The 22,943-nt window shown below is 53.0% G+C and overlaps 2 protein-coding genes across 4 annotated transcripts in view; both read left to right on the top strand.

The window, feature by feature from the left end:
* Window positions 1–9,930, top strand: part of HNRNPUL1 (heterogeneous nuclear ribonucleoprotein U like 1) — a 34,834-nt gene extending 24,904 nt beyond the window's left edge. For all 3 annotated transcript variants that reach the window (XM_054580740.1, XM_054580739.1, XM_054580741.1), the window contains exons 11-15: window positions 4,297–4,465; window positions 5,045–5,329; window positions 6,425–6,714; window positions 7,907–8,098; window positions 8,661–9,930. In XM_054580740.1, the coding sequence (XP_054436715.1) occupies window positions 4,297–4,465; window positions 5,045–5,329; window positions 6,425–6,714; window positions 7,907–8,098; window positions 8,661–8,777 (1,053 nt within the window). In that variant the 3' untranslated portion in view covers window positions 8,778–9,930. The remainder of the gene's footprint in view (window positions 1–4,296; window positions 4,466–5,044; window positions 5,330–6,424; window positions 6,715–7,906; window positions 8,099–8,660) is intronic.
* A 2,379-nt stretch (window positions 9,931–12,309) lies between these two features.
* CCDC97 (coiled-coil domain containing 97) lies at window positions 12,310–22,463 on the top strand. The gene is made up of 5 exons (XM_054580737.1): window positions 12,310–12,453; window positions 15,612–16,067; window positions 17,636–17,914; window positions 18,383–18,512; window positions 20,246–22,463. The coding sequence occupies exons 1-5, from the start codon at window positions 12,390–12,392 to the stop codon at window positions 20,364–20,366; spliced, it is 1,050 nt and encodes a 349-aa protein (XP_054436712.1). The 5' UTR covers window positions 12,310–12,389; the 3' UTR covers window positions 20,367–22,463.
* Window positions 22,464–22,943: the final 480 nt, after the last annotated feature.

Below are 22,943 nucleotides of genomic sequence, written 5' to 3'. Positions count from 1 at the left end.
CTGCAGGGCTATGTGTGAGGGCCCCAAACCACTGCAGAGTTGAGGGCTGCAGGCTAGGAGCTCCCTTTGGGCCTAGCAACCCAGAGCTAAGGCCAGACAGTGATCAGGAGCAGGACTGGGTGTGACATTGTCACCACCCTAGCCTCTGAACATGTGATTCTAGTCCTGCTTTGCATCCCTGTTGACAGGTGCCATGCCTTTGCTTGAAACAAACCCAGGGCCAGAGAGGAAGCCCTAACCACCTCGTACTGGCAGACATTGGGAGAAAGGGGTGTTTATCTCCTCTACCCTCCCTGTTCCCAGGGCCTCAGCCAGTTGCACTGTAACACTACAGCTAGTTCTCTGCCTACACGTGTGTTCCTTCCACTGGGTTCACCTTACAGTGAGCCCAGAGGGAACTTTTATCACCAGCTTTTAAGTTTGCTGCTCTAGGATCCATCCACGTTTCTCCCACTGACCCCATTGAGCTATGGAGGGGTGTGGGGGGTGGAAATGGAATAAGTGAGATGGGAATGGAACAGTGGAACTCCTATAAATCTGAGCTGTGAGCAGTCTGCTGTGTTCCTCCCTTACTCCCCCAGGCTGTCACAGCAACACTACCCATACATTTCCTCTGAGAAACCTGACTCCTGTCCTTTAGCCCACATTCCTAGAGATTGGGGGTGGCTGGGGATCAGGGGACACAGCCCCAGCAGACCTTCTTAGAGCCAGTGTCTTCACACAGGGTGGGACTGGGAGAAACAGGAGCTAGGCAGAGGGAGCTCACACAGCTGGAAAAGCTGATCTAGCTGTTGTGCTGGTCTCTTAGCAACAGACACTAGCAGCCCCCAGTGACCACAGCAGTCCCGGGCCAACCCAGGGTCTCTGACCTCACTGTTTGCTGTGGCAACAGCCACCAGCAGCTAACTCCCTTTCCTCCAGGAAAGGCAAGTATTTGTGTTTCTGCTGGTGTGGTTTAGACACCCTTCTTGCCCTCCCCAAGCCAGGGAGTACGGGGAGGGAGGCGCTGTCTTGGAAACTGTCACCAAGAGGGTTTTCCACACCTCAGCTCCAGAGTGTCTGACAAGGCGTCCCTCAGAGTCTAGCCACCTCCCGGGACAGAGGCCAGCTCTTTATGAGTCCCGTCTACTCTGCCCTGTTCTCCCATCCCGTGAGGTTGCAGAGACTAGCCCTCTGGGCAGTGTTGTTTCTCTTCCCTGTCCCCTCATCAGGACATTGACAGAGCAGGTCTGCCCCATAGAAACAATCCAGGAGTTGTTTAGCTCTGTCCTTGGGTTCAAAGGAATCAAAATAGGGTCACCTCTTATGGGCAAATGAACTGTGGAATCGGTGGTTTGCAGAATGGTCTGGGGCCACATTCTTTTTGGCACCCAGCAACTCTGGCTTTTGTGTCAGAAGAAAATATTATTTAGCTGGAGGAACCTAAATTATATCTTCCTATGACCAGATGCCACCTTCTGCTCTGCTTTTGGGAATAGAGCCCAGGGAGAGCAGTAGGGAGAAGACTGGACTTTTGCCCTGTAACCTGGTGTACTTTTTAACCATATGGGCCAGTGCTCAAAGTCCAGATCACACAGCATTTGTGTGCCCTCCATGAACATCCTCTCACTCCCCCTTCATGAAGGTTAAGACACTTTCCCTGGGGAATCAGGAAGAACGTCTTTGCCTGGTGTGTGTGTCAGGGCCATGGAGATACCAGTTTAGAGACATAGTTCCTAACCTTTTTGGCACCAGGGACTGGTTTTATGGTAGACAGCTTTTTCATGTACCTGGGTCTGCAGGGATGGTTTCAGGATGATTTGCACTTACTTCCTGCTGTGCGGCCTGGTTCCTGACAGTCCTGGACTGGTCCCAGTCCATGGCCCAGAGTTTGGGGGCCCCTGGTTTAAAGGACAGCTGTGCCCACAGCCAAGATCACCCAACAGGTGTGCACTGGGGTCCCTGGCCTCTGGCCGACCCACAACTGAGCCCTGTTCTTTTTGTCTTAGAAGAGAGGCTCTTGTGCCTCATCTTTTCCTCAAACTTAACTTTGCTTGATCCTCTCCTAGGACAGTATCAGTTTTGTTGGCCATATTTCCAGATCCACCCTGTATGTGTTAACTTTTTTCCCTCCAACATGCCAGGCATTTTCACATGTGCAAATCCTCACCAGAGCTAGGAGGAAAATGACATGATCCCTGTCTTTCAGATGAAGAAATTTGAGACTCAGGCTAATTAGGTGACTTGTCTACAGTCTCAGAAATAGTAAAGGGCACAGCTGGGCTTTCAGGTCTGAGCCGCTTCACCAAAACCTGTGTTCTTTCTACCCTGTCTCGCTGTTCCTGCCTTTCTGACGGTAAGACAGTATAGCCTGACCTTGCCTCTGTCTGGGTTGCTTCATGAACACTACAGTAGGAATATTAGCGGTACCCCACCCAGTGAAGGCCATTTCAGTGGTGGCTCCTTTTTGTTGAGTGTTGGCTGTGAGCCAGGCCCTGGGCTAACCAGGGGCTTTTTACTCATGAACTCTTTCAGTCTTAATAGCAACCATATGGCATTTCTGTTGTTGTCCCTGTCCAGGGCTTGCAACTAAGTAAATATGTAGTAAGTTGACTACAGATGAGGAGGCTGAGGCCTTGAGTGGAAGTCAATCACCCCAGGCACCATGGGTGTGACGTGGCCAAATCAGGTTAGAACCAGGATGTGCCGCGCCCCCCCCCCCTGCCCTCCCCGAAGGCCTACCTTTGTCAAGGTGGCTTCTGCTCAAGGCCACCTCATAGTCCCCACTCAAGGAGTCCTCATGCTGGGTGATGCTTTGCAGTCTTCCTGCTTAGTCTTCACCAGTCCAGGAGGGAGGCTTTTTGTCCCCTTTTTACAGGTGAAGCAACTGCAGGGACTGGCCAGAGTGAGTTTATAATCACACTGAGACTTTATCCTGGGCTTTTTTCACTCTGCCAGGCTGCATCTTCAAAATATACCATTTTTTATTGTTCACTTGCTTACTCCCCTTTACAAACTGTTTTTCCCCTTCTGTGGCTTCTCTCTTGAGTCCCTATCAGGCCACTAAAAGTTGTTTAAATGCATGTATTCCCAAAGGGCCTAGCATATAGGAGGTATTCAGTAAGTGGAAGTTGTTGTTACTACTGCTCTTGATCAGATGTGTCCTAGAGTGCTGCTCTGTGCCAGCACCAGCCCAGTATGCATCTACCCATCACCTAGAGGAAGGGAGGACGATGTTCATAGCAAAACTGCATTTGTGCCCTGGCTGGTGTGGTTCAGTGGATTGAGCGCCATCCTGTGAACTGAAAGGTTGCTGGTTCAATTCCTAGTCAGGGCACATGACTTGGTTTTGGGCCAGGTCCCTGGTTGAAGGCGTGCGAAAGGCAGCCAACTGATATCTCTCTCACACATCGATGTTACTCTCCCTTTGTTTCTCCCTCCCTTCCCCTCTCTGAAAATAAATGAATAAAATCTTTTAAAAAGCAAACAAAAACAAAAAACAAACTGCACTTGTAAAATCAGGGGCTCTTGTCTTGTCAAACCTCCTGGTTAGAAACTTGTGAGTGAAGGTGATGTTTCAGAGAAAGGACTGAGGGAATAAAAGAATCAGTGTTGAGGAAAACAATCTACACCACTGTTGGAGGGGGCTGGTTAATTATGATACCCATTCCATAAATATTGTGCATCCATTAAAAGAACACTGGCACAGAAAAATGTCAGAAGTGTTAAGTGAAAAAAGGCTTCAGAAAAGTATGATTCTGTGTTAAAAATAACACAGATGTTTTTAGAAGGACATAAATTTAATACAGTTCATTCCTGGAGAGTAAGACTGGAAGTAGGTAGATGAAGATACTCTAAAGCTTTGTACTCTGAATATTTTGCGATGAGCATGTACGGGCATTCCTTGGAGATACTGCGGGTTCAGTCCCAGACTGCTGCAGTAAAGCGAGTCGTGATACTTTTGCCGGTGGAGGATCTTTCCTTCAATTTGTAAAACACACACATCTGTGAAACTAAATAAAACAAGGCCTGTATTACTTTTGGGGGGTGGAGCAGATTGTAAAGTACAGTACTAAGAACAAGAGGATTAAAGCATAAACCCCAACCATTGAAATCCCTGTGACTGTCGCTTTCCCAAGTCAATTCATTTTCTGAGGTTGAACTCAAAAATCTTAAAAGCGAAGGTCAGTTTCCTGGGTTTCTCTGCTTAAAAGAACTAGTGCCCTTTTCTTAGTCCTTGGCCTACGTAATGCCTCATAGATGAGAAAACCATCCTGTAATGTACTGTCTCTTGCCTCTTCTGTTACCTATCCCTAGACAAATGTTTATGGGTCAGCTCAGAGACGAAAAATGAGACCATTTGAAGGCTTCCAGCGCAAAGCTATTGTCATTTGTCCCACTGATGAGGACCTAAAAGACAGAACAATAAAGCGAACCGACGAGGAAGGCAAAGATGTCCCAGATCATGCAGTCTTGGAAATGAAAGGTAGGAGACAAGCATTTCCCAGAGGAACACCTCAATGGGGTCCTTGAAGAAAAGCTCCTTACATAGTTTTCCCCACCTCCTCCTTGGTTGGTTTTGTTTGTTTGTTTGTTTGTTTGTTTGTTTGTTTCTACTTTTGTCTCTTCCCTGTCTAGTACAGCTGTGAATGGAAAAGTTGCCCATATCTTTGGTATGACAAGGTTTTCAGATTAGATGGGGCTGGGGCGAGACGAGGGAGGGAATGTGTGGGAGCAGTGCCAGAGGCCTGTATGGATATCCGCCTCCGGCACCCCCTGGGTGGATGTGAGCAAGCTTCAGTTTGCTTCCCAGATTCCACCTGCCTGGCCTCCCTGGGGTGAGGTTGGAGAGAGCATTTATCAGCACTGGTTTGGTGCAGCTTAGCTACCTCTTCAAGAAAGGGAGAGAGGTCTTTGTTAGCCACCAGCCATTGTCAGAGAGGCTGAGGTTGGGATCCGGTGTCACCTGTCTTGCTCAGTACTCCAGTATCCTGGTTGTGGAGAGCATCACACCTCAAAAGGTACTGACCTACTTGTTCCTTCTGGGACCCTCCCTTCCTCCTAGCCAACTTCACATTGCCAGACGTTGGGGACTTCCTAGATGAGGTGCTGTTCATTGAGCTGCAGCGGGAGGAAGCAGACAAGCTGGTGAGGCAATACAATGAGGAGGGTCGCAAGGCCGGGCCACCCCCTGAAAAGCGCTTTGACAACCGAGGCGGCGGTGGCTTCCGGGGCCGTGGCGGTGGTGGCGGTTTCCAGCGCTACGACAACCGAGGTCCCCCTGGGGGCAACCGAGGAGGCTTCCAGAACCGAGGAGGAGGCAGTGGTGGAGGAAGCAACTACCGAGGAGGTGAGCTTTCTGCACTTCTGGTTCCTGGGTCAGAGTTGGGCTTTGGGACGACTTACCCAGTCAGTAGGTTACGGTTCCCCAGCACCGGCCCTGGGCTGAACTTCAGGAGAGAACCAGGATGAGTCAGACTCTGTGGCCTCAGGGAGATGTTCCCACTGTCCTGCTCCCCCTGGGTGCCTGCATGTTTGTATATCTCATTGCCATCATTTTTTTAAGTCCTCCCCCTCTGGCCCTGAGCTCCTTGAGAAGAGGGGACAGACTAAGTTTACTGGCAGTCCTGGGTCTCAGCTCGGAACCTGGTTTAAGACAAATGTTAGGACTGCTTTTGGTTTTTCATTTTAAAACAAATGTAGAAAGGTGCTTAGGGAGGTTAATTTGCTCAGCTAAATCTAGAGTTGGGATCAAGTGACCCAGAGCCCAAGTTCTTGGTCATCAAGCTCTGCTGTCTCTGCAATAAAGTATATAGTCATAATTTAACAGGCATGCCCTACCATGTTTCAGTCTTGAACTGGATCATTCAGGGACACAGTCATGACGTAGACAGACATATCACCCTATAGTGACAGTCTAGAACGTTTCTGGGCTTAATAAGAAAGCCCAAGGGGTCTGAGCTAGTCAGTGGGGGAGCCAGGCTCAAGAAAGTTCTCCTGAGATGCTGATGTCTGAGCTAAGGTCCAGAGGTCAGTAGGAGTTGGAAGAGGGAAGGGTCTCAGGCTCAAGAAACACTTGCACGAGGGCCCGGGAGAGACCGGCCCATTGGGACACGTCTGTTGAGGACTGTCTTCTGTGCTTGGCAGCCTCTCTCCAGAACACCTCTTCCAGTTTATTGCACAGTTATCGAGATGCTGGGGACACAGTAGAAACCAAGACAAACCTTCAGCTGACATTGATGACTGAGCGTTATCAAGACCACATGGGGGAGTGCACCCAGGGGTCTGGGGGGATTCCCCCAGGGGGTCCTTTGGTTGCTTACTTGACTGAGCTCCTGCTCTTTGCCTGGCCACACTGGGGCTGCAGCAGTCACCAAGTCAACCCAGCTCCTGAGGGTCCCAACTCGAGAATGACAGGCCTTTTCACCTGGTTTCTCCAACACAGGTTTCAACCGTAGCGGAGGTGGTGGCTACAACCAGAACCGCTGGGGTAACAATAGCCGGGATAACAACAACTCCAACAACCGAGGCAGCTACAACCGAGCTCCCCAGCAGCAACCACCCCCTCAGCAGCCGCCGCCGCCACAGCCGCCGCCACAGCAGCCACCGCCGCCACCCAGCTACAGCCCTGCTCGGAACCCACCAGGGGCCGGCAGCTACAGCAAGAACAGCAACATGCCTGGCTCGAGTGCCAGTACCAGCACCCCCACTGTCAGCAGCTACAGCCCTCCACAGGTGAGAGGAGGTGGGACCAGGGAAATCACCAGCACCTGCTTTAGCCCATGTCCGCTCCTGCCTCCAACTCTGTCCGTCTTTCTCCAAGACAGTGCTTTTGACAAGGATGTTCCCTAGCCACCTCCAGCAAGTACATTTCTCTTGGCGTTGTCACTGGTTCACACTTAGTTGGAGTAGCCCCTTGCCCAGGCTGGAATGGGCTGATCCCCTGGTCTTCAGGATGTGGAGACAGGCCCAAAGGTTAGGGAGGCTTGCCCTCTGCTTGAAGGCCTTCGTGTGGAGCAGCTGCAGACAGGCCGTTGTCAACCAGAGCAGTCTCCTTTTATTGCGCAGCCATTTCCAGAATACCTTTAATATTCCAGGCCTGGGAACAGCTGCCAGGAGACAGATGAATAGTTCTGCAGTCCTGATCTAACCAGAATATTTCCTAGAACAGGAGTTAAGCAGGCACAAATTCAAACCCCAGACCTAAAACATTCTGGTTTTGTGACCTTGGACAGACAGCTTCACCTCTCAGGACTTCATTTTTCTCATAAAGGCCTACCATTGTTAATAGAACTGACATCCAAGGTTTGCTGCGAGAGGTGGGTGGTGTCGTCATAGCTTCACGAGGAAGGTTGTGGAACTAGGCAAACCTAGGGGTCACGTCCTGGTCCTGCTAATTTTTAGCTATGTGACTTGGGCCCAGTCAGTGATTTCACTTATTCAGCTTCCTTTTCAGTAAAACGAGACTACTGGGACCACCTCTCAGCGCTGGTAGGGGGATTGGCTGAGTTGATGATACAACCTGCACGTGGGAAACACTTAAGAAATAGCTACTACTATTTTTCTCATCAGCTCTTCCTTTAACAACTGCCACAGTTACTGAGTACCCAGTGGTTCATGCACACAAACTTGAATACACGAGTCTCTTGAAAGGTAGTTATTTTTTTATTTCATTTTAAGGCAGGGGGCGGAAAACCAGGCTTTCAAGAGATGCCTGTGCCTTTTTCCCCCAGGATCTCAGATTAGAGTCCAGAACACAGACCTGCATCCTGTCCTGCCTGTCCTGCCATGTGGCTAACCCACCTCCCCCTCAGTCTTCTGCCTCCACCAGGGAAGTTTCTTTGTGGGCCCATTGCTTACAAAGGCCCTTCCTTCATCTCAGCTGAGCTGGCCATTTCAGAGCCCTGGTTTTTTCCCTGCTTTCTAGCCGAGTTACAGCCAGCCACCCTACAACCAGGGAGGTTACAGCCAGGGCTATACAGCCCCACCACCTCCACCTCCACCACCACCTGCCTACAACTATGGGAGCTACGGCGCCTACACCCCAGCTCCATATACCCCGCCGCCGCCCCCAGCCGCACAGACCTACCCTCAGCCCAGCTATAACCAGTATCAGCAGGTAAGTGCCAGGCAAGGGCAGAGGACGGGATGGCTGGAGGCAGGGGAATGGAGAGACTTTCAGGGACCCCTTGTGGATGTGTATTCCCAGCCTTGAGTCCCTGATTGTCCAAAGAAGATGGGCAGCCAGCAAGTGTCCATCTGATGTAGCCAGTTCACGTGGCAACCACTTCTGCTCTAGCTGCTAAACAGCTGGTATCCGAGCTCCTCTCCCCAGTACAGCAAGGCCTCCAGGTCCTGCCTCAGCACCACGGCCATGTCCGTTCTGATGGGTTGGTGCTGTGGTTAAGTATTTTGAATGCAGAGTTTACCTATGCCTGAAAGGGCTTTAGGCTGGCAAGCAGGGAGACCTGGGCCTCAGTCCTTCAGTTCCCGCTGACCAGACCAGTATCCATCTAGTCAGTCATTTGTTCTCCCTAGGTGCCTTGATTTCTCTGTCAGGGGACCCGTCTGTCAGCTATTGTCACTGCACCCATCTGTACCATGGGTGAGAGTAGGGGGAGGGGAGGAGCCAAATATAGGTCTGGATGAGAGACAACTTGGTACTTTCTGTTTCTCCTCAGTATGCTCAGCAGTGGAACCAGTACTATCAGAACCAGGGCCAGTGGCCACCATACTACGGGAACTACGACTACGGGAGCTACACCGGGAACACACAGGGGGGCACGAGCACGCAGTAGCAGTGTGACCCGGAGGCCCCTGCCGGCTTCCTCCACCAGCGCCCACCTCGGTCCCTTGTCTGCCCCACAGAGTCCTGTGGTGCTGGGGGACAGGTCATCCCAGGGCTGCCTCCCTCTAGCCCGTGCCTCCCTTCTGAGGGACCTCTTCCCCTATAGGGCTGGGCATTTTTCTCTTGATTCAAACAGGCAACAGTGACCTTTTATTTTTTCTTCCTCTCCCCACCTCCTCCCTCTTCCTCCTCTTTTTCCCTTCCTCCTTTTTGACTAAAGACACCCCTCCCCTCCCTTGGTCATACAGTGAGGCTGCAGTGACTGAGGACGACCCCTTGCTGTCCGCTGTCCCAGCCCTCCTCCAGCCCCTCAGCTTCCCAGACCCTCATGCAGTTGGTTGTAAATTCTTCCAGGAGCTGTTTTACTGTCTACTTTTCAGGATTAAAACAAAAAAATCAAAAACTTAAAAAAAAAAATTTAAAAAGCAAGCGTGGAGGGAGGAAGCAGTGACATATTTTTTTGGTAATTATGCTTTTTTTAATTTTTAGAATTTGTCTGTTTTTACTGTGGGTCGGCTGTTGATATTTCATCAGGATAACCATTTCTTTGCTGAGTTCAGGCAACCAACAAAGAGCCACACCCTCAAAACAAAACCACAAAATCATCTTTAACCTAACTTTTTATACGATGTCTCAGTTTCCCTTACATAACTTTGCACACAAGCTTCTGTGTTGAGTTGAATTGTAACTGCTTTTTGTATTTGGAGAGAGTGTGACTATTGAACTTGAAACCTTTTATTCCAGGCGTCTTGGTAGTTTCTGGTGGGAGTAAGCGAGCGAGAGGGAAGAAGGGGAGGCGGGGGGAGGGGGCTCCTTCCCTTTAGAATATGAAATTTTTCCCACTGCCTCCTCCCCAGAAATCTCCCAGGTGCCAGACCTAAATGTTTTTCCTACAGTGATCCTCTTGATTATTTTTACTTCCCCTTGACCCATATGTTTTAACAGGATTTTAACAAACTGCACTTATTAAGAAATGTGTTTGCCCTGTTTTGTTTTGTTTTCTTTCAATAAATGACATGGCACCTCCCAGCAAGAAGGAAGAAGGGTTGAAACACTGAACTGTTACTGCAGTTGGCCTTTAATTGGGGTGGGGGTCTTATGAAGGGGACGACATTTACTCATTCATTAAACTCTTATTGAGGGATTCATGTAACCTGGCCCTGTGTTTGGTGCTGGGGATGCCCCCATAAACTGGGGGCTCAGTTTAAAACCCACCAGTTTATTTTTGAAGTGGTCCTCTTATCTCTGCCCTTTCTAGTCCACTCACAGGCCCAAATCTCTAGGAACTTGTGTAGAAGGCAGAGAGCCAGGTTCTGAGGTGCAAAGGGTGAGGTAAGGCTAGTGGGATGGACAGTGAGGCTGGGCTCTTGGGGATCATTGCTGGGTGTGGCTGCTTACCCACCTCAAGCCTGGCCTGTGCTGGACTTGAGATTGTTCTGCCTGCGCATCTGGGTCCAGTCTAGTGGCGATTCCAGAAGCCTCTTTATCCAGCCAATACGTTAGGTACTTCCTCGGTTCCTTACCTTGTCTGGATGGTGCTGGGGTACACAGCATGGCCACGGTAGTCCTGGACCCAGGGCTTCCAGCCCAGAAGTAGCACACCTGTCATCACATGCTGACAGCACCAAGCCTGGGATGGGGGTGGTGTGAAGTGAGTACTTCCGGGGGGAGGGGCAGGAGGGAGGGAATGGGAGAAAAACGCTGATACAAGAGGGAAACACTGTTTGCCTCCTATACGTGCCCCAACTGGAAACCCAACCCACGACCCAGGCGTGTGCCTTGACCAGAAGCAAACTGGCAACGTTTTGCTTTGCAGGACCACACCTACCACACCAGTGGAGCAAGAAGGGAAAATATTTTAAAATAGGGAGTAAGCCAGGGTAAAGGACATTCTGATCGCATTCCCACGTTCTGTCCTCCAGCTACTTGAGTCGTTTCTTCATTCCTTCTGGACATCGTGTGTTCCTGGCCCCTTGTGAGGGGACAGTCCTGGAGGCACAGGAGTGGCCAGTTCAGCCCCATCATTCCCCACAAGTATCTCAGCCTTGTGAAAGGGACACAGGTCACCAAACCAAAAAAAAAAAAAGAAAGGCTGACTTGTTTTCAAGGTTAAGGTGGGCTATCTGAAGGTAAGAAGCCAAGATGGGTGGCTAGCAGGACTAAAGAACACTCGAGTAAGTGCCGCCTCTCCCTGCTCAGGGAGCGCTTCCAGTCTGGGAAGTCCCTTTACCGGCTCTGGTCCATGTGTTGGGCAACCGCCCCCTCTGCTGGCTGCCTGGTGACATCTGAATGCAGTCCCCCACCTAACCTGTGCAGCCAACACTCTGGGAATGCAAACTGCTCCTGCCAAGTGTCTGCATTACTGCACCAGCCTCCTCACAGACCTCCCTTGCCACAAATCTCTTACCCTGATAGCCCTCTGCCCCTTCCCTGCAGGGTATAGAGGAGCTCGAGCTACTTTATATGGCTTATGGGGCCCCATGTTTGGCCCCTGATGACCTCACTGGCTTCATTTTTTGTTGCTCCCCCTTTAAAGTCCAGATCAGTGGTTCCTTCTGGGGAGTCACAAATCCCTTGAATAATACAAATGTTGTGAGCCAAATCTGCATGTTTGTGGAATTTTGCATAAAGATTCACGAGGTTCTCAATCGTGTGCATCCCAATCAAGACCTTCAATTAGAACTCTTACCCCAGGCCACATGAAGTCCTTGCAGCAACCTGAACTATTCATGCATGTCTTCCCCTCTGGGTCTTTGCCTGGCCCATCCCCCTACATGAGACCGTTCCTTACCTTCCTGTCTCGTCCTAATTCACCTTTCAGGTCTCAGCTTGGGCATCTTGCCCTCCCAAAACAACACTTCCCTGGCCCCCCAGAATGGGGTAGTCATTCTCTTAGCCCCTTCGGTCCATCAGAGCCCCGACACTCAGGTAGTCAGTCACTGGCAACATATCGGTCTACTGTGGTAACACACCTATGAATCCGTACCTAAGGAAATCAGTTTTCTAAGGCCACGGTTTTCTTCCTCCACATCTGCTAGTTGTCCTGGTCCTCACCACCTATCTCATGCTAGCCAGGGACTGGATGTGATGACAGAGTAAAGACAAAAGATAGTAAATATTCCTTGAAGTGGTGAAGAAATAAGTGGATAGACTGGGATCTAAACTAGAGCACAAACCTTTTGAGTCCCAGAAGGGTTTCTCATTCAACCAAAAATTCATCCCCCCTAAAAGTAAGCGTGCCATGCTCTGGAGTTCCAGCAGGGAACAGGTTGAGCAATGGTTCGTCTCCCTCCTGATACTCCAATTTCGCAGAGTGAAGGTTGGGGGTAGGGGATACGAAACGAAAGGGCTTCTCTGACCGCGCGCCCTTTATCTTCTCGGCTGCGGAACGAGGCACGCATGCGCACGGGAAGGTCCGCCTTTGGTCCGGAACTTTGGTTCTGGGAGCCGCGGAACATCCGGACCCGGTAGTGTGCTCAACCGGAAGTGGCCGCTGATGACCTAGGACTGACTATTGTCTGCTGAGAATACCGCGGCGGTTAAATAAGCGTAAAAAATCAGGATGGAGGCTGTGGCGACTGCGGCGACTGCGGCGACTGCGGCGGCGACTAGGGAACCCGATGAAGGTGAGGTCCAGGCGACTCGGAGGTGGCAGGAGGGTGGGGTTGCGGTGCTTTTGAGAAATAATTCCCAGAGCGCGAAGGAGGACTCTTTATAGGGGTACACCTGCCCTCCGGCTTACCTTTTTCACCACTTTGTCCAGATTAACCCTCTCGTTGCGGGCTTATCTCCTTTACTCCATCCCCTTCCCCGAAATTAACCTGTTCCACGTTCCCGACCAGGCTTTTCAGTGTCCCAGTCTAAACCCCAGTCCTTTCCAGGCTATTTCTCGGATTAACGTAAACCTCTCTCTCGACTCGGGTTTACTCTACCATTGTCTCAGCCAGCCCTGCTTCTCAAGTAACCTTAGATTTGTCAAACTGACCCTTCCCTTTCCCCAGACTAACCCTTCTGACCCATGCAAACGCTACTTGTCCCAGACTAATGGCGTCCCCATTTCATTCCACTTCCTCGTCCCCCAAAGTTCACAGTCCCATCTGCCACGTCAGGGTCCTTAATCTATTTCGATGCTCTCCCATTCTCTCTCCTTTGCATTTTTAGTCCCTTATTTCACCTAATGTCTTCCCATGTGTGTCTAAAATGCTTTTGTTTCACTCATTTTAAAATTCCATCCTGCTGGAATAATCTCATAGAATAATCTCATGTAAACTGTGATTGGCAGGCTGAAACATGACTGGCCAAAAATTGGTCATTGTTGAAGCTGAATGATAGGATGAAGAGTTGTGCTCTCTATTTTTGTGCATGTTTGAAATTTTACATAATTAAGAAAAATCTTTTAACCTAAAAAGAAAAATCTATCCCTTGATCCCATGCTCCCTTCCAGAAACCATCTATCTTTTCCAAAGAGTCATCCGTACTTGCTTCCATTTCCTCACCTCCCACTCACTGCAGTCTGGCTCTTACCTTCTGAAACTGCCCTGGTTAGGGTGCCTAGTGGTGTCCCTGTGTCACTCCATTCAGTTTTTTTCTTATTAGAAGACATGGAGAATTCAATTCAGCTGACCCTTTCATCCTTCTTTAATATTTTTTGTTTGTTTATTTAAAGATTTTATTTATCTTTAGAGAGAGGGGAAGGGAGGAAGAAAGAGGGAGAAAAACATCAATGTGCCAGAGATACATCAATCAGTTGCCCCTTGCACACCTGCGACCCAGGCATGTGCCCTGACCAGAAATCCAACTGGTGACCTTTTGGTTCACAGGCCAGCACTCAGGCCACTGAGCCACATTAGCCAGGGCACATGCACTGGAAACTTTAATGTTTTCCCTTAGTTTTTCTGACACTCCTCTTTCCAATTTTTTTCTTATGAAGCTCAACCTCCATTAGTTTGTTATGGCTCTTGTAGTAAATTATGACAAACTAGGTGATTAAAACAACAGAAATTTATTCTCTTGCAGTTTTGGAGGCTGTAAGTCTGAAATCAGTATCACTGGGCTGATACCTAGGTGTCAGCAAGACCATAGAGGGCAGAACCCATTTCTTGCCTCTTCCACTTTCTGGCAGCTCCTGGCATTCCTTGGATTGTGGCCACATCACTCCAATCTCTGCTTCCATCTATCTTCACATTGGGTCAAATCTTGGGCCCTCTCCTATGGGGCATTTGTGATGGCATTTAGGACCCACCTGGATGGTGCAAAATAATCTCCCTATCTCAGGATGCTTACCTTAATCACACTTGTAAAGACCCTTTTGTTGTTGTTATTGGCTATGTAAGGTTACATTCACAGGTTCGAAGAACTAAGACATGACTATCTTTTAGCTTTTCACAGGCATATTGTCTCCCCATCGAGTCAGGGCTCTTTCCTAGCCCCTTTTCTCATCCCTCACACACGCTCCCTCCCTCTCCATTCTTATTTCCTTCAGCTTTAATTGTTGTATTGGTTTTATAACTCTCACAACTCTGTCGCTAGCCCAGTGCTTCTCACCTGAGAAGTCTGTAGTCCCATGTACCAACAGCCTCCTAGAGGCCTCCCCTTGGGTGTCCCCTGGTCCCATGATACAGTCCGTGTCCAAACCTGGCCTCAGCATCTTCTCTCAAACCTGCTCCTCATCCATATATCTGTCTCAGGCACAGCTTGACTAGTCCAGGATCCAGAGACCCCAATCTTAACTGGATGTCTCCCTCACCTCCCAGTCCTTCAGCCCCAGGGCTTATCTTCTTGGCCTCACAGGCATCTTTCTGACCACCACCCATCCTGTCCCCTTCTCCACAGGCCCTTGCCCGGTCCAGCTCACTCTTCTCTTCCCAGTGAGTAAAACCCTCCCTGAAACCCATGTACCTGTAACCCTCATCGCCTTGCTCTTCCCCATGCCAGCCAAGCTACCTAAAGGAGTTGTCTATGCTTTTAGTCTTCACTTAGCTCCTGCTTGCTGCAGCCTAGCTCCTGTTCCCACCACTTTCAAGAAGCAGCTTTCACCAAGGTTTGCCTAGTGCTCAGCTTTCCTCTTTCCAGTGCCTGCACTGTCTTTGAGCTTGCCTGTTTCCCCCATCAGCTGGGTGCTTCCCGAGGGCAGGATCGGGATTGGATTCCTCCTGGGACTGCTCGGCATTACCCAGCTCAGGGCCTTAAATAGATCGAGTTCCTGAAGAGCTGTTGGATGAATTGTAAAGGAGTAGGAGAGAACAAATAAATGAGTGAGTGAACAGGTTAGTGAAATGTATTCCTGAACAACAGAAAAGGCAAAGAATTGAGTGAATCAATGAATTGAGGTGGTGCAGGACCAAGCAACCACATCAAACGCACTCCTGCCTCAGGGCCTTTGCACTGGCTATTCCCACTGCCTGGACTCTCATGCCCCAGAAATCTCATGGCTTAGTCCCTCACCACCTCACATCTCTGCTGAAATGCCACTTTTTTGGCAAGCTTTCTCTCTCAAAATTGCAGCCTCTCTCCCCATTCCCCCCTCCTTCTGTCTGTATTTTTTGCATAGCTCCTAGAACCACCAGACACACTGTTCTCTAACACGCAATATGTTTTTAGTAATTATGTTTTTAATTTTCTGTGTCTCCCACTAAAATGTGAACTTCTTGTTTACTGAGGGCCTAACACAGTGCCCAGATTATAGTAGGTGCTCAATAAACATGAACTGAGTGAGGGACTGAGCACCCACTCCCTCTTCCCCCACTCCCATCCCTGGTTTAAGAAATCTCCCCTTTCCCCACAGGCTGCACGGGGCCCAGTCCTGGGCACTGGGGAGAGCTGAGCTGGATGCCAGCTCCATCCAGACCCCTGGACAAGGAGAAGGCAGTGGAGGGAGTGCCAAGGGCCCTGGACGATGACCCCCCTGGGGCTGAGAACACAGCAGTGAGTGCTATGCTGCGTGCCGTGGCTGCCAGCCGCCTGCCCGTATGCAGCCAGCAGCAGGGAGAACCCGACCTGACTGAGCAGGAGAAGGTGGCCATCTTGGGCCAGCTGTACCACGAGAAGCCGCTGGTGTTCCTGGAGCGTTTCCGCACGGGCCTCCGCGAGGAACACCTGACCTGCTTTGACCATTTGCGCGGTGACCATCGTGCAGACTTCTATTGTGCCGAGGTGGCCCGGCAGGGCACGGCCCGACCCCGCACGCTGCGCACCCGCCTGCGTAACCGGCGCTACGCTGCCCTACGTGAGCTCATCCAAGGTGTGAGGGCAGGTGGGCTGGATGGGAAGGGAAACTGAGGCAGAGCAAATAAGAAGGATGCAAGAGCAGAAACCCAGACAGAGATCCTGGGAGGTACATGTTGAGGCTGGGACACAGGGAGAGACTGATAAAAATGTGAAGTGATGGGATGAGGTAGGCAGACTAGACAAATAGGGATCCCGGGGAAGAGAGGAAATGACAGAAATTCCTTTTCACATCCCTGGGCCGAGGACACAGTACCTAGCACTGTGGTAACTGGCTACCTCTCAAGGACGCTTAGATCCCTCCCTCACACTGGACACAAAGGCATTGCTGGAAACCCAGGGGAGTGTGTTTATGACCCTGGGGCCACAAAGGCCCTCTCGAACAATGCACACGTGTGAAAAGCATGAAGGAAAACAGTACATTTGACCACTACATGACAAGAGTTTCTGGGACCAAAGACACGAGAACTAAAGGTAAAAGATGAGAGCAAATGAAGCAGAGAGTGCGTAGTTTCTAGCGAGGGAGGCAGCACAGGCTGAGGGAAATGGAAGGAATGGGGCACAGCGACAGATGAGGAACAAAATGAAAGCAGGAGAGAGAATGAGTAAGGGGGAGTTGGGTGGCAGAACCTGAGGTCAGAGAAGGAGAGGGAGAAACAGACCCGGAAAGAGGGGGAAGCAGTCAGGGCCAGGGAAAAGGAGGGAGAGAAACAGAATCTGGTGGGAAACACCAAAGCCAGGGGTAAGAGAAGGAAAGACGGAAAGCAGGACAGGGGCAGTCACACCTGAAGCCAAGATTTTGGCAGATCCCCACCCTGGGCTTCGAAGGCAGGGCTACAACCAGTAGGTGGGAGAGTCCTGGGTCAGTTAAACTGTTATCTAAGGGACAGAGCTGCCCCTGCAGGACTAGGCAGCCAGGAGAGATGCAGAGCACCCGGGTTTGGGGTGGTGACGATCCCAGGCCCACCTGGGGGTTAGCTGCAGAGGGGAGCACTAGGGAGAGGTGTGATCCGGGGTCTAGAAGACCAGCAGGAGCACCACACCTGGGCAGAGGCCCTGCCCTACCTGATCCCGTGCACACATGGCAGCTCTACGCAGATGTGCACTTACGTGCCCAGCAGTTGCAGGGGTCTCCAGGTGTGTGCACCAACAGCCAGAATGGGGCTCAGGAAACATGCACACACAGCCTATAGACTGTGCGTACACCTGCCTGCAACATCCTGCACGCTGACTGCAGGTACCTGTGGCAGTGTGCTGATGCTCATGGGAGGGTACAGGCAAGAGCTTGTCCACAGGCCCCAGACCACCAGGGCCTCAGGAGCCAGGATGGATGTGGGTCTGGCTGTGCACAGAGATGCGTGGACACGTGAGTACACATCCTCAGATGCATGCATGAGTGCTAGTGGCCACACAGCCTCAGGCATCTGCATATCTTCCTGCGTATCTGAATGTGTGCACTCGCACGTATGTGTTCTCATCCTACCAGTGTGATCACACGGACAGTGGACACCGGCGCCCTACACTCAGCCCCTGGCCTCGTGCACACACTCCTGAGCCCATGCCCACCCTGTCTCCTCTGCGCAGGGGGCGAGTACTTCAGTGATGAGCAGATGCGGTTCCGGGCCCCGCTGCTGTACGAGCAGTACATCGGGCAGTACCTCACCCAGGAGGAGCTCAGCGCCCGTGCCCCGGCCCACCAGCCCCCCAAGCCTGGCTCCCATGGCACACCCACCTGCCCGCTCTCCGACCTGCTGCTCCAGTCCTACCAGGAGCGGGAGCTGCAGCAACGGTTGCTCCAGCAGCAGGAGGAGGAGGAGGCTTGCCTGGAGGAGGAGGAAGAGGTGGAGGACAGTGACAAGGAAGGTGAGAGCCAGCAGCGGGGAGGCCTCAGTATCTGAACTCAACAGTCCTGGGCCTGCACAACTTCCCCACTCATGGCACCAGGCTGGGCCCCACCTGCAAGAGCAGACAGCGAGTCCCTCCCCTGCCTGACCCAGGTGCCCTCTGTGCTCTTGCCCTTCCCCACTCCTCAGAAGCACCCAGTGATCCCTTGCTTCCAGGCCTTTGCTCCTGTCTTCCCCTGTGCCAGGAGTGCCTTCCCTTCACCACCTTTCAGGTGTCCAGTCCTGGCCCTACTCTGCAGCCCCCAGAGCACGGATTGTCATGTGTTTGGCGTGTGCTCCGGGAAGGCAGGGATTGGAGCCTTTTTGGTCATTGCTGTGTTCCCAGTGCCACCCAGCACCAAGGAAGCAGCTGTCTCTGGACTGTGTCCAGCACCTACCTGAGTGCATATACTTCAAACACCCCCAATGTGGGTGTCTCCCTCTGCAGACCAGAGCCCTGGCAAAGACTCAGAGGCCTGGGTCCCTGACTCAGAAGAGAGGCTGATCTTGCGGGAAGAGTTCACCAGCCGGATGCACCAGCGCTTCCTGGACGGCAAGGACGGGGACTTTGACTACAGGTGCTCCTCTGCCCCTGCCTCCCTGTCCCCCCAAACCGGCACTTCACAGTCCTGAGCCACATGCCAGGCCCCAGGCCCCTCCATAGAGGGCCTCCCATCATGGTGCTGGAAGGCCCCAGAACAGTTCCAGGTCAGATAGCCTCAGGGTTTCGGATCAGCCGAAGATCAGTGGGTGACTTGGACTAGTGTGTCCATCTGAGAGCCTCAGTCCTCTCCCCAAGTGTAAGGAGGGAATGAGCAGGGCTGATGTGCAGCTCAATACGGACACAACGTTGAAACACTTCCCCTTGGGCAAGTGGGTGGCCTGGCAAGATGCCGCTCTCCCTAGGCCTCACAGGTGTCCCCAGGACCCCAGACCTTATGCTGCAGGGAATTAGCCCCGGCCGAGCTAATGTGTGGCAGGGAAGGGCCTGTGGCAGCCACCCCCGCAGTGCTGGTGGGTGACTTCCCCAGTACAGCGCCAGGGCGAAGCTCACGGGCCGCCTGCTTTGAAAGGGATTTTGCCTTCAGGGAGAAGGACACAGGTGAAATAGCAAAATAAAAAATAAGTGGCCTTGTCAGCTGAGGAGGGCTTTCACCTGTGGTGCTGAACGCTGGTGGGGCAGCAAAGGCCCTGGTTTCAAACCCAGCTCTGATGCCATGTGAACGAGCAGGCCTCGGGGGGTACAGCAGCAGCCTGGGGTCGTGACTGCCACTGCCCCGAGCAGCACCAGTGACAAAACATCACTGGCTCGATCTGGACTCAGCCTGGCCGATCCACTTCCAGCTGGGGCCAACCTTGTAGGCCGAGTGCCCTCAGAGCAGTGAGCAGAGCGCCTGGGCCGAGGGAGCCCTCAGCGAGGACACCGGGCCTGTCTGCGAGGACCAGGGAATGGTGGGGACCGAAGCCTGCTGCCTCTGCAGAGGACACGGCTGGCCAGCGGCGCCGAGTGGTCCCTCATCATGCCTGCTGTGTCCAGGCTCTGGGGATAAAACAAGGAACAAAACTGATGAGGGGGCTGCCTGTCCTGAAGGGGGTCCCCCTAGAGTGAGGAAAACAAGCGCATAGTGTTTAGTGATGATGGGTCGTGAAGAGAAAAGGAGGGCAGGTGACAGGGTGGGCAGGGGAGGCCCCCTGAGCAGAGGCCCACGGGGAAGCGAGGCGTCAGTGACATACCTGGGGGAAGAGGGTTCTGGCAGCGGGGGAAGCAGAGGGAGCAGGAGGTCCCGTCGGAGGGGACAGGGCGTCCTGCGTGGAAGCGAGCTTGGTGAGAGCTGGGGCGGGGGGGGGTTCAGGGTCACTTGTCACCTTAGGGCGATTTCTGGGCCTCAGCGCTGTTGATCTTAGGGCTGTGAAATTCGGGGGGTGGGGGCTGTCCTGTGTGCACTAGGGTACTGAGTAGTACCCCTGGTCTCCACCCACTAGGTGCCAGTAGCAGCCCCCCAGTTGGGACAAGCAAATGTCCTCGGGGGGCCAAACCTTCCTGGGTGAGAACCTGTGTCACCGCTTCACATCTGCCAGCTTTTCAAGAGAAACCAGAAGTTTTTATGTAAAATCCCTGATTTGGGAAATGTTTTTTGTTTGAAGCCCTGACAGACCCCCTCCAAGTGTTACCTGGGACTTAGAGCTGCCAGCATGTGGCCTTCGACTTAAGGGGGCCTGAGCCACGGCCCCAGCTTCTCAGAGGTTGAGGAACTGAGCTGGGGACCAGGCCCAGGCGGAGCAAGCCCCTGACAGCTCCCTCCCTCTGCAGCACGGTGGACAATAACCCTGACTTCGACAACCTGGACATCGTGGCCCGGGATGAGGAGGAGAGGTACTTCGATGAGGAGGAGCCTGAGGATGCGCCCAGCCCAGAGCCAGATGGAGACTGATGGTCCCACCACCCTCCCTGCCCCGACCCAAACAAGGCAGCTGGGGGAGGCTGGCTCAGAGACTTTCTCCAGGGCCCCCTGTGCAGCGGTCCCCACCACCAGCCTCACGGGGTCTGGTCCCATCTGAGGCTGCCCCTCCCCGGTGTCTGCAGTTCTCTTCCTTCCCCCGCATCCAGCCTTGCTTCCCTGTCTCCATTGCTGTCTCCCTGGGTTTCTTTCTCTGTCTTTTGGTCACTTTTTCCCCGCCTTTCTGTCTCCTGCTTTCTGTGTCTCCTCTCCACCTCATCCTTTTTTCCTCACCACCTCTCTGTTCCTCCCCCTCTCTGTGCTTTGGCCTCTGTCCCCACTACAGGGTGAAGGTCCTCCCCTTGATCAAGGCCAGCAGGGCCCTTTGTAGCTAGAGCTGGCCAGGTTGACACCAGTACCCAACTTGGGGTCGGGCTGACCCTTGGGCCCCAGAGCAGCTCGCCCTCTCCCCCCTCCCGGCCTCTGCCTCTGCCATTGACCTGTCCTGTTTGTGCAGAGCTCTCCTTGCCTCCGTTCTGCTCCCTTCTGTCTTTCAGCCTTGTGGGCCTGTGGTTCTTCCTGCCAGTCCACTGTGACCTCGGCCTCAGGCTGTCTCTGTGTCTCAGCCTTTATCTCTCTGGGTCTCAGTGTCGCCCCCACTGTGCCTGCTGAGCGGGACCTCACTGCAGGTTGGGGGAGACCAGAGGTGGCCACAGATGCCACCTCCCCATCGGGACCCTGGCCTGGGAGGGGAGAGCAGGTACAGCACTGGGTACCATGGGCCGCCAGCTAGGGTGTGTGGGGAGGGGAGGGGAGCTCTCCTCTCCCAGCCCACGGCCCCCCTCTGCCCAGCCACAATTTTCCCTTCGTTCACTTCCTTCACCTCCCCTGTTTACACTCCCCAAATACTCACAGGCTGTTATCATGGGTCCTGAGTCATCCCACACACACAGGCTGCCCCTCGTCTCTGCCCCCGGCCAGCCACAGGGCCCGCCCCACGGAGCCCCCTGCCTCCCCAGGCTAATGAGAGCCAGATGGCCGCCTGGTGACTCAGCCACCGGCCTGTGGGAACCCAGGCGTCCCGCCTTCCCATGCCCCCACACCCAGCTCACGCTCCCCTAGTAGACACACATGGAAAAGGGTCAGGGAGGTGGGGCACGTCTCAGTCCTGAGCGCAGGGGCGGGGGCGTCCTTCCACAGCCAAGCCTGAAGGGCCCTCCAGGCTGCCTCTGGGCACATGGTCCAGACTGAGCAGAGACCCCAGGGCCTCCTGGGGCCATGCTCTTAACCCCTGGGTCTCAGCTCTGCCCTCCGGGTCAACCAGGATTAGAGCCAGACACAGAAAGTGAAAGCTGGATGGGGCCAGGGGACATTCGAGCTGTTCAGTGAGACTTAAAAAAAAGGCAGGTTGTGGTTTATGAGCACTTTTATTTTGTGCCAAGCTCAAGCAAGGTGCCTGAGGCCACATCGAGTCCTCCAGGCATCCTTCACCAGGGATTCAGCTCGTGGAGCGCGCCGGGGAGGCCCAGGAAGGAGGGTGGCCATCAGAGATGGAAATGCAGGGCTAGAACCGCAAATCCTAGAGAGCCTTCTACTAGCCTGCCTGCCAGCTGTCAGGCCTCTCAGAGCGGACAGGTGACAGACATCCTCAGGTGGGAAGGTGGGAGAAGAGTTAGCTGCTGGTGATGCAGTGGGGGCCCTCCTGTCAGCACACAGACGTGACTGAATCCTCCTGATGGAGAAGTTGGTACTTGAATCACAGACATCCCAGGGTCCTGCGGGCTGCATGCTATCAGTGTTGATGGCCCACCTCCCAGAGGAGGCCCGAGACAACAGCCAGGTAGACTTACGGGAGAGGCCTTTGTCTCCTGGGACTTGTGCTCGGGGCACTCAGGTTGTGGGCATGCTTGTATTACAGGCATCCATGCACATTTTTCACCATCTTATCATTCGATCATTAAATTCGTGATATACTTTGCCATACATAAATATGTTTTGTTTCTTAAGTGATGAGGGACCGTGGTTGAGTAAGAATTAGGGTGAGTCAGATGGTGAGGCGGGAGTGTCTAGCTGAGACAGAGGTGGAGCTGGTCAAAAGGGACAGGGAGAGACACATCCCCCAGGTCACAGCCTAAGAGCAGCTGAGACCTGGAGGTGTCCGACTGGCCTGTCCCTCGCTCCCAGTTCTGGGGTTGGGGTGGGTGGAGAGGCTGAGTCAGGGATGGAGGGCCCTGCGGCGGGAGAGCCCCTCCTTGCACATCCGGCCCCCGCCCCCAGTCTCCTGTCTGTCCTCCTGGGCCCTGCTGGCCGCTGCCCCCACCCCTCACCCCCCACGTCTGACACCTCTGTGGGTCGTGCCAAAGCTGACGCGGACGACTCCCCACCTCTCCTCCACTGCCTGACTGCTCTGTCCTTTGTCCACTTCTTCCTCTGCTCCCCACTCTCACCCTTCCATTGTCTCTGTACCCCTCTGGCTGACACTGCCTCCCTTCAGTCCCTCCTGTTCCTCCTCGTTCTTCCTGGGCCCTGTCTCCTCTCTCTCCCTCGTCATTCCCTGCTTCTTGGACGTGA

The sequence above is a fragment of the Pteronotus mesoamericanus genome, unplaced genomic scaffold (assembly GCF_021234165.1).
Source record: "Pteronotus mesoamericanus isolate MK-2021 breed Mesoamerican mustached bat unplaced genomic scaffold, CSHL_Meso_final contig_639, whole genome shotgun sequence".
In the NCBI taxonomy this organism is placed as follows: domain Eukaryota; kingdom Metazoa; phylum Chordata; class Mammalia; order Chiroptera; family Mormoopidae; genus Pteronotus; species Pteronotus mesoamericanus.
This window is presented reverse-complemented; position numbering and strand designations above follow the sequence as displayed.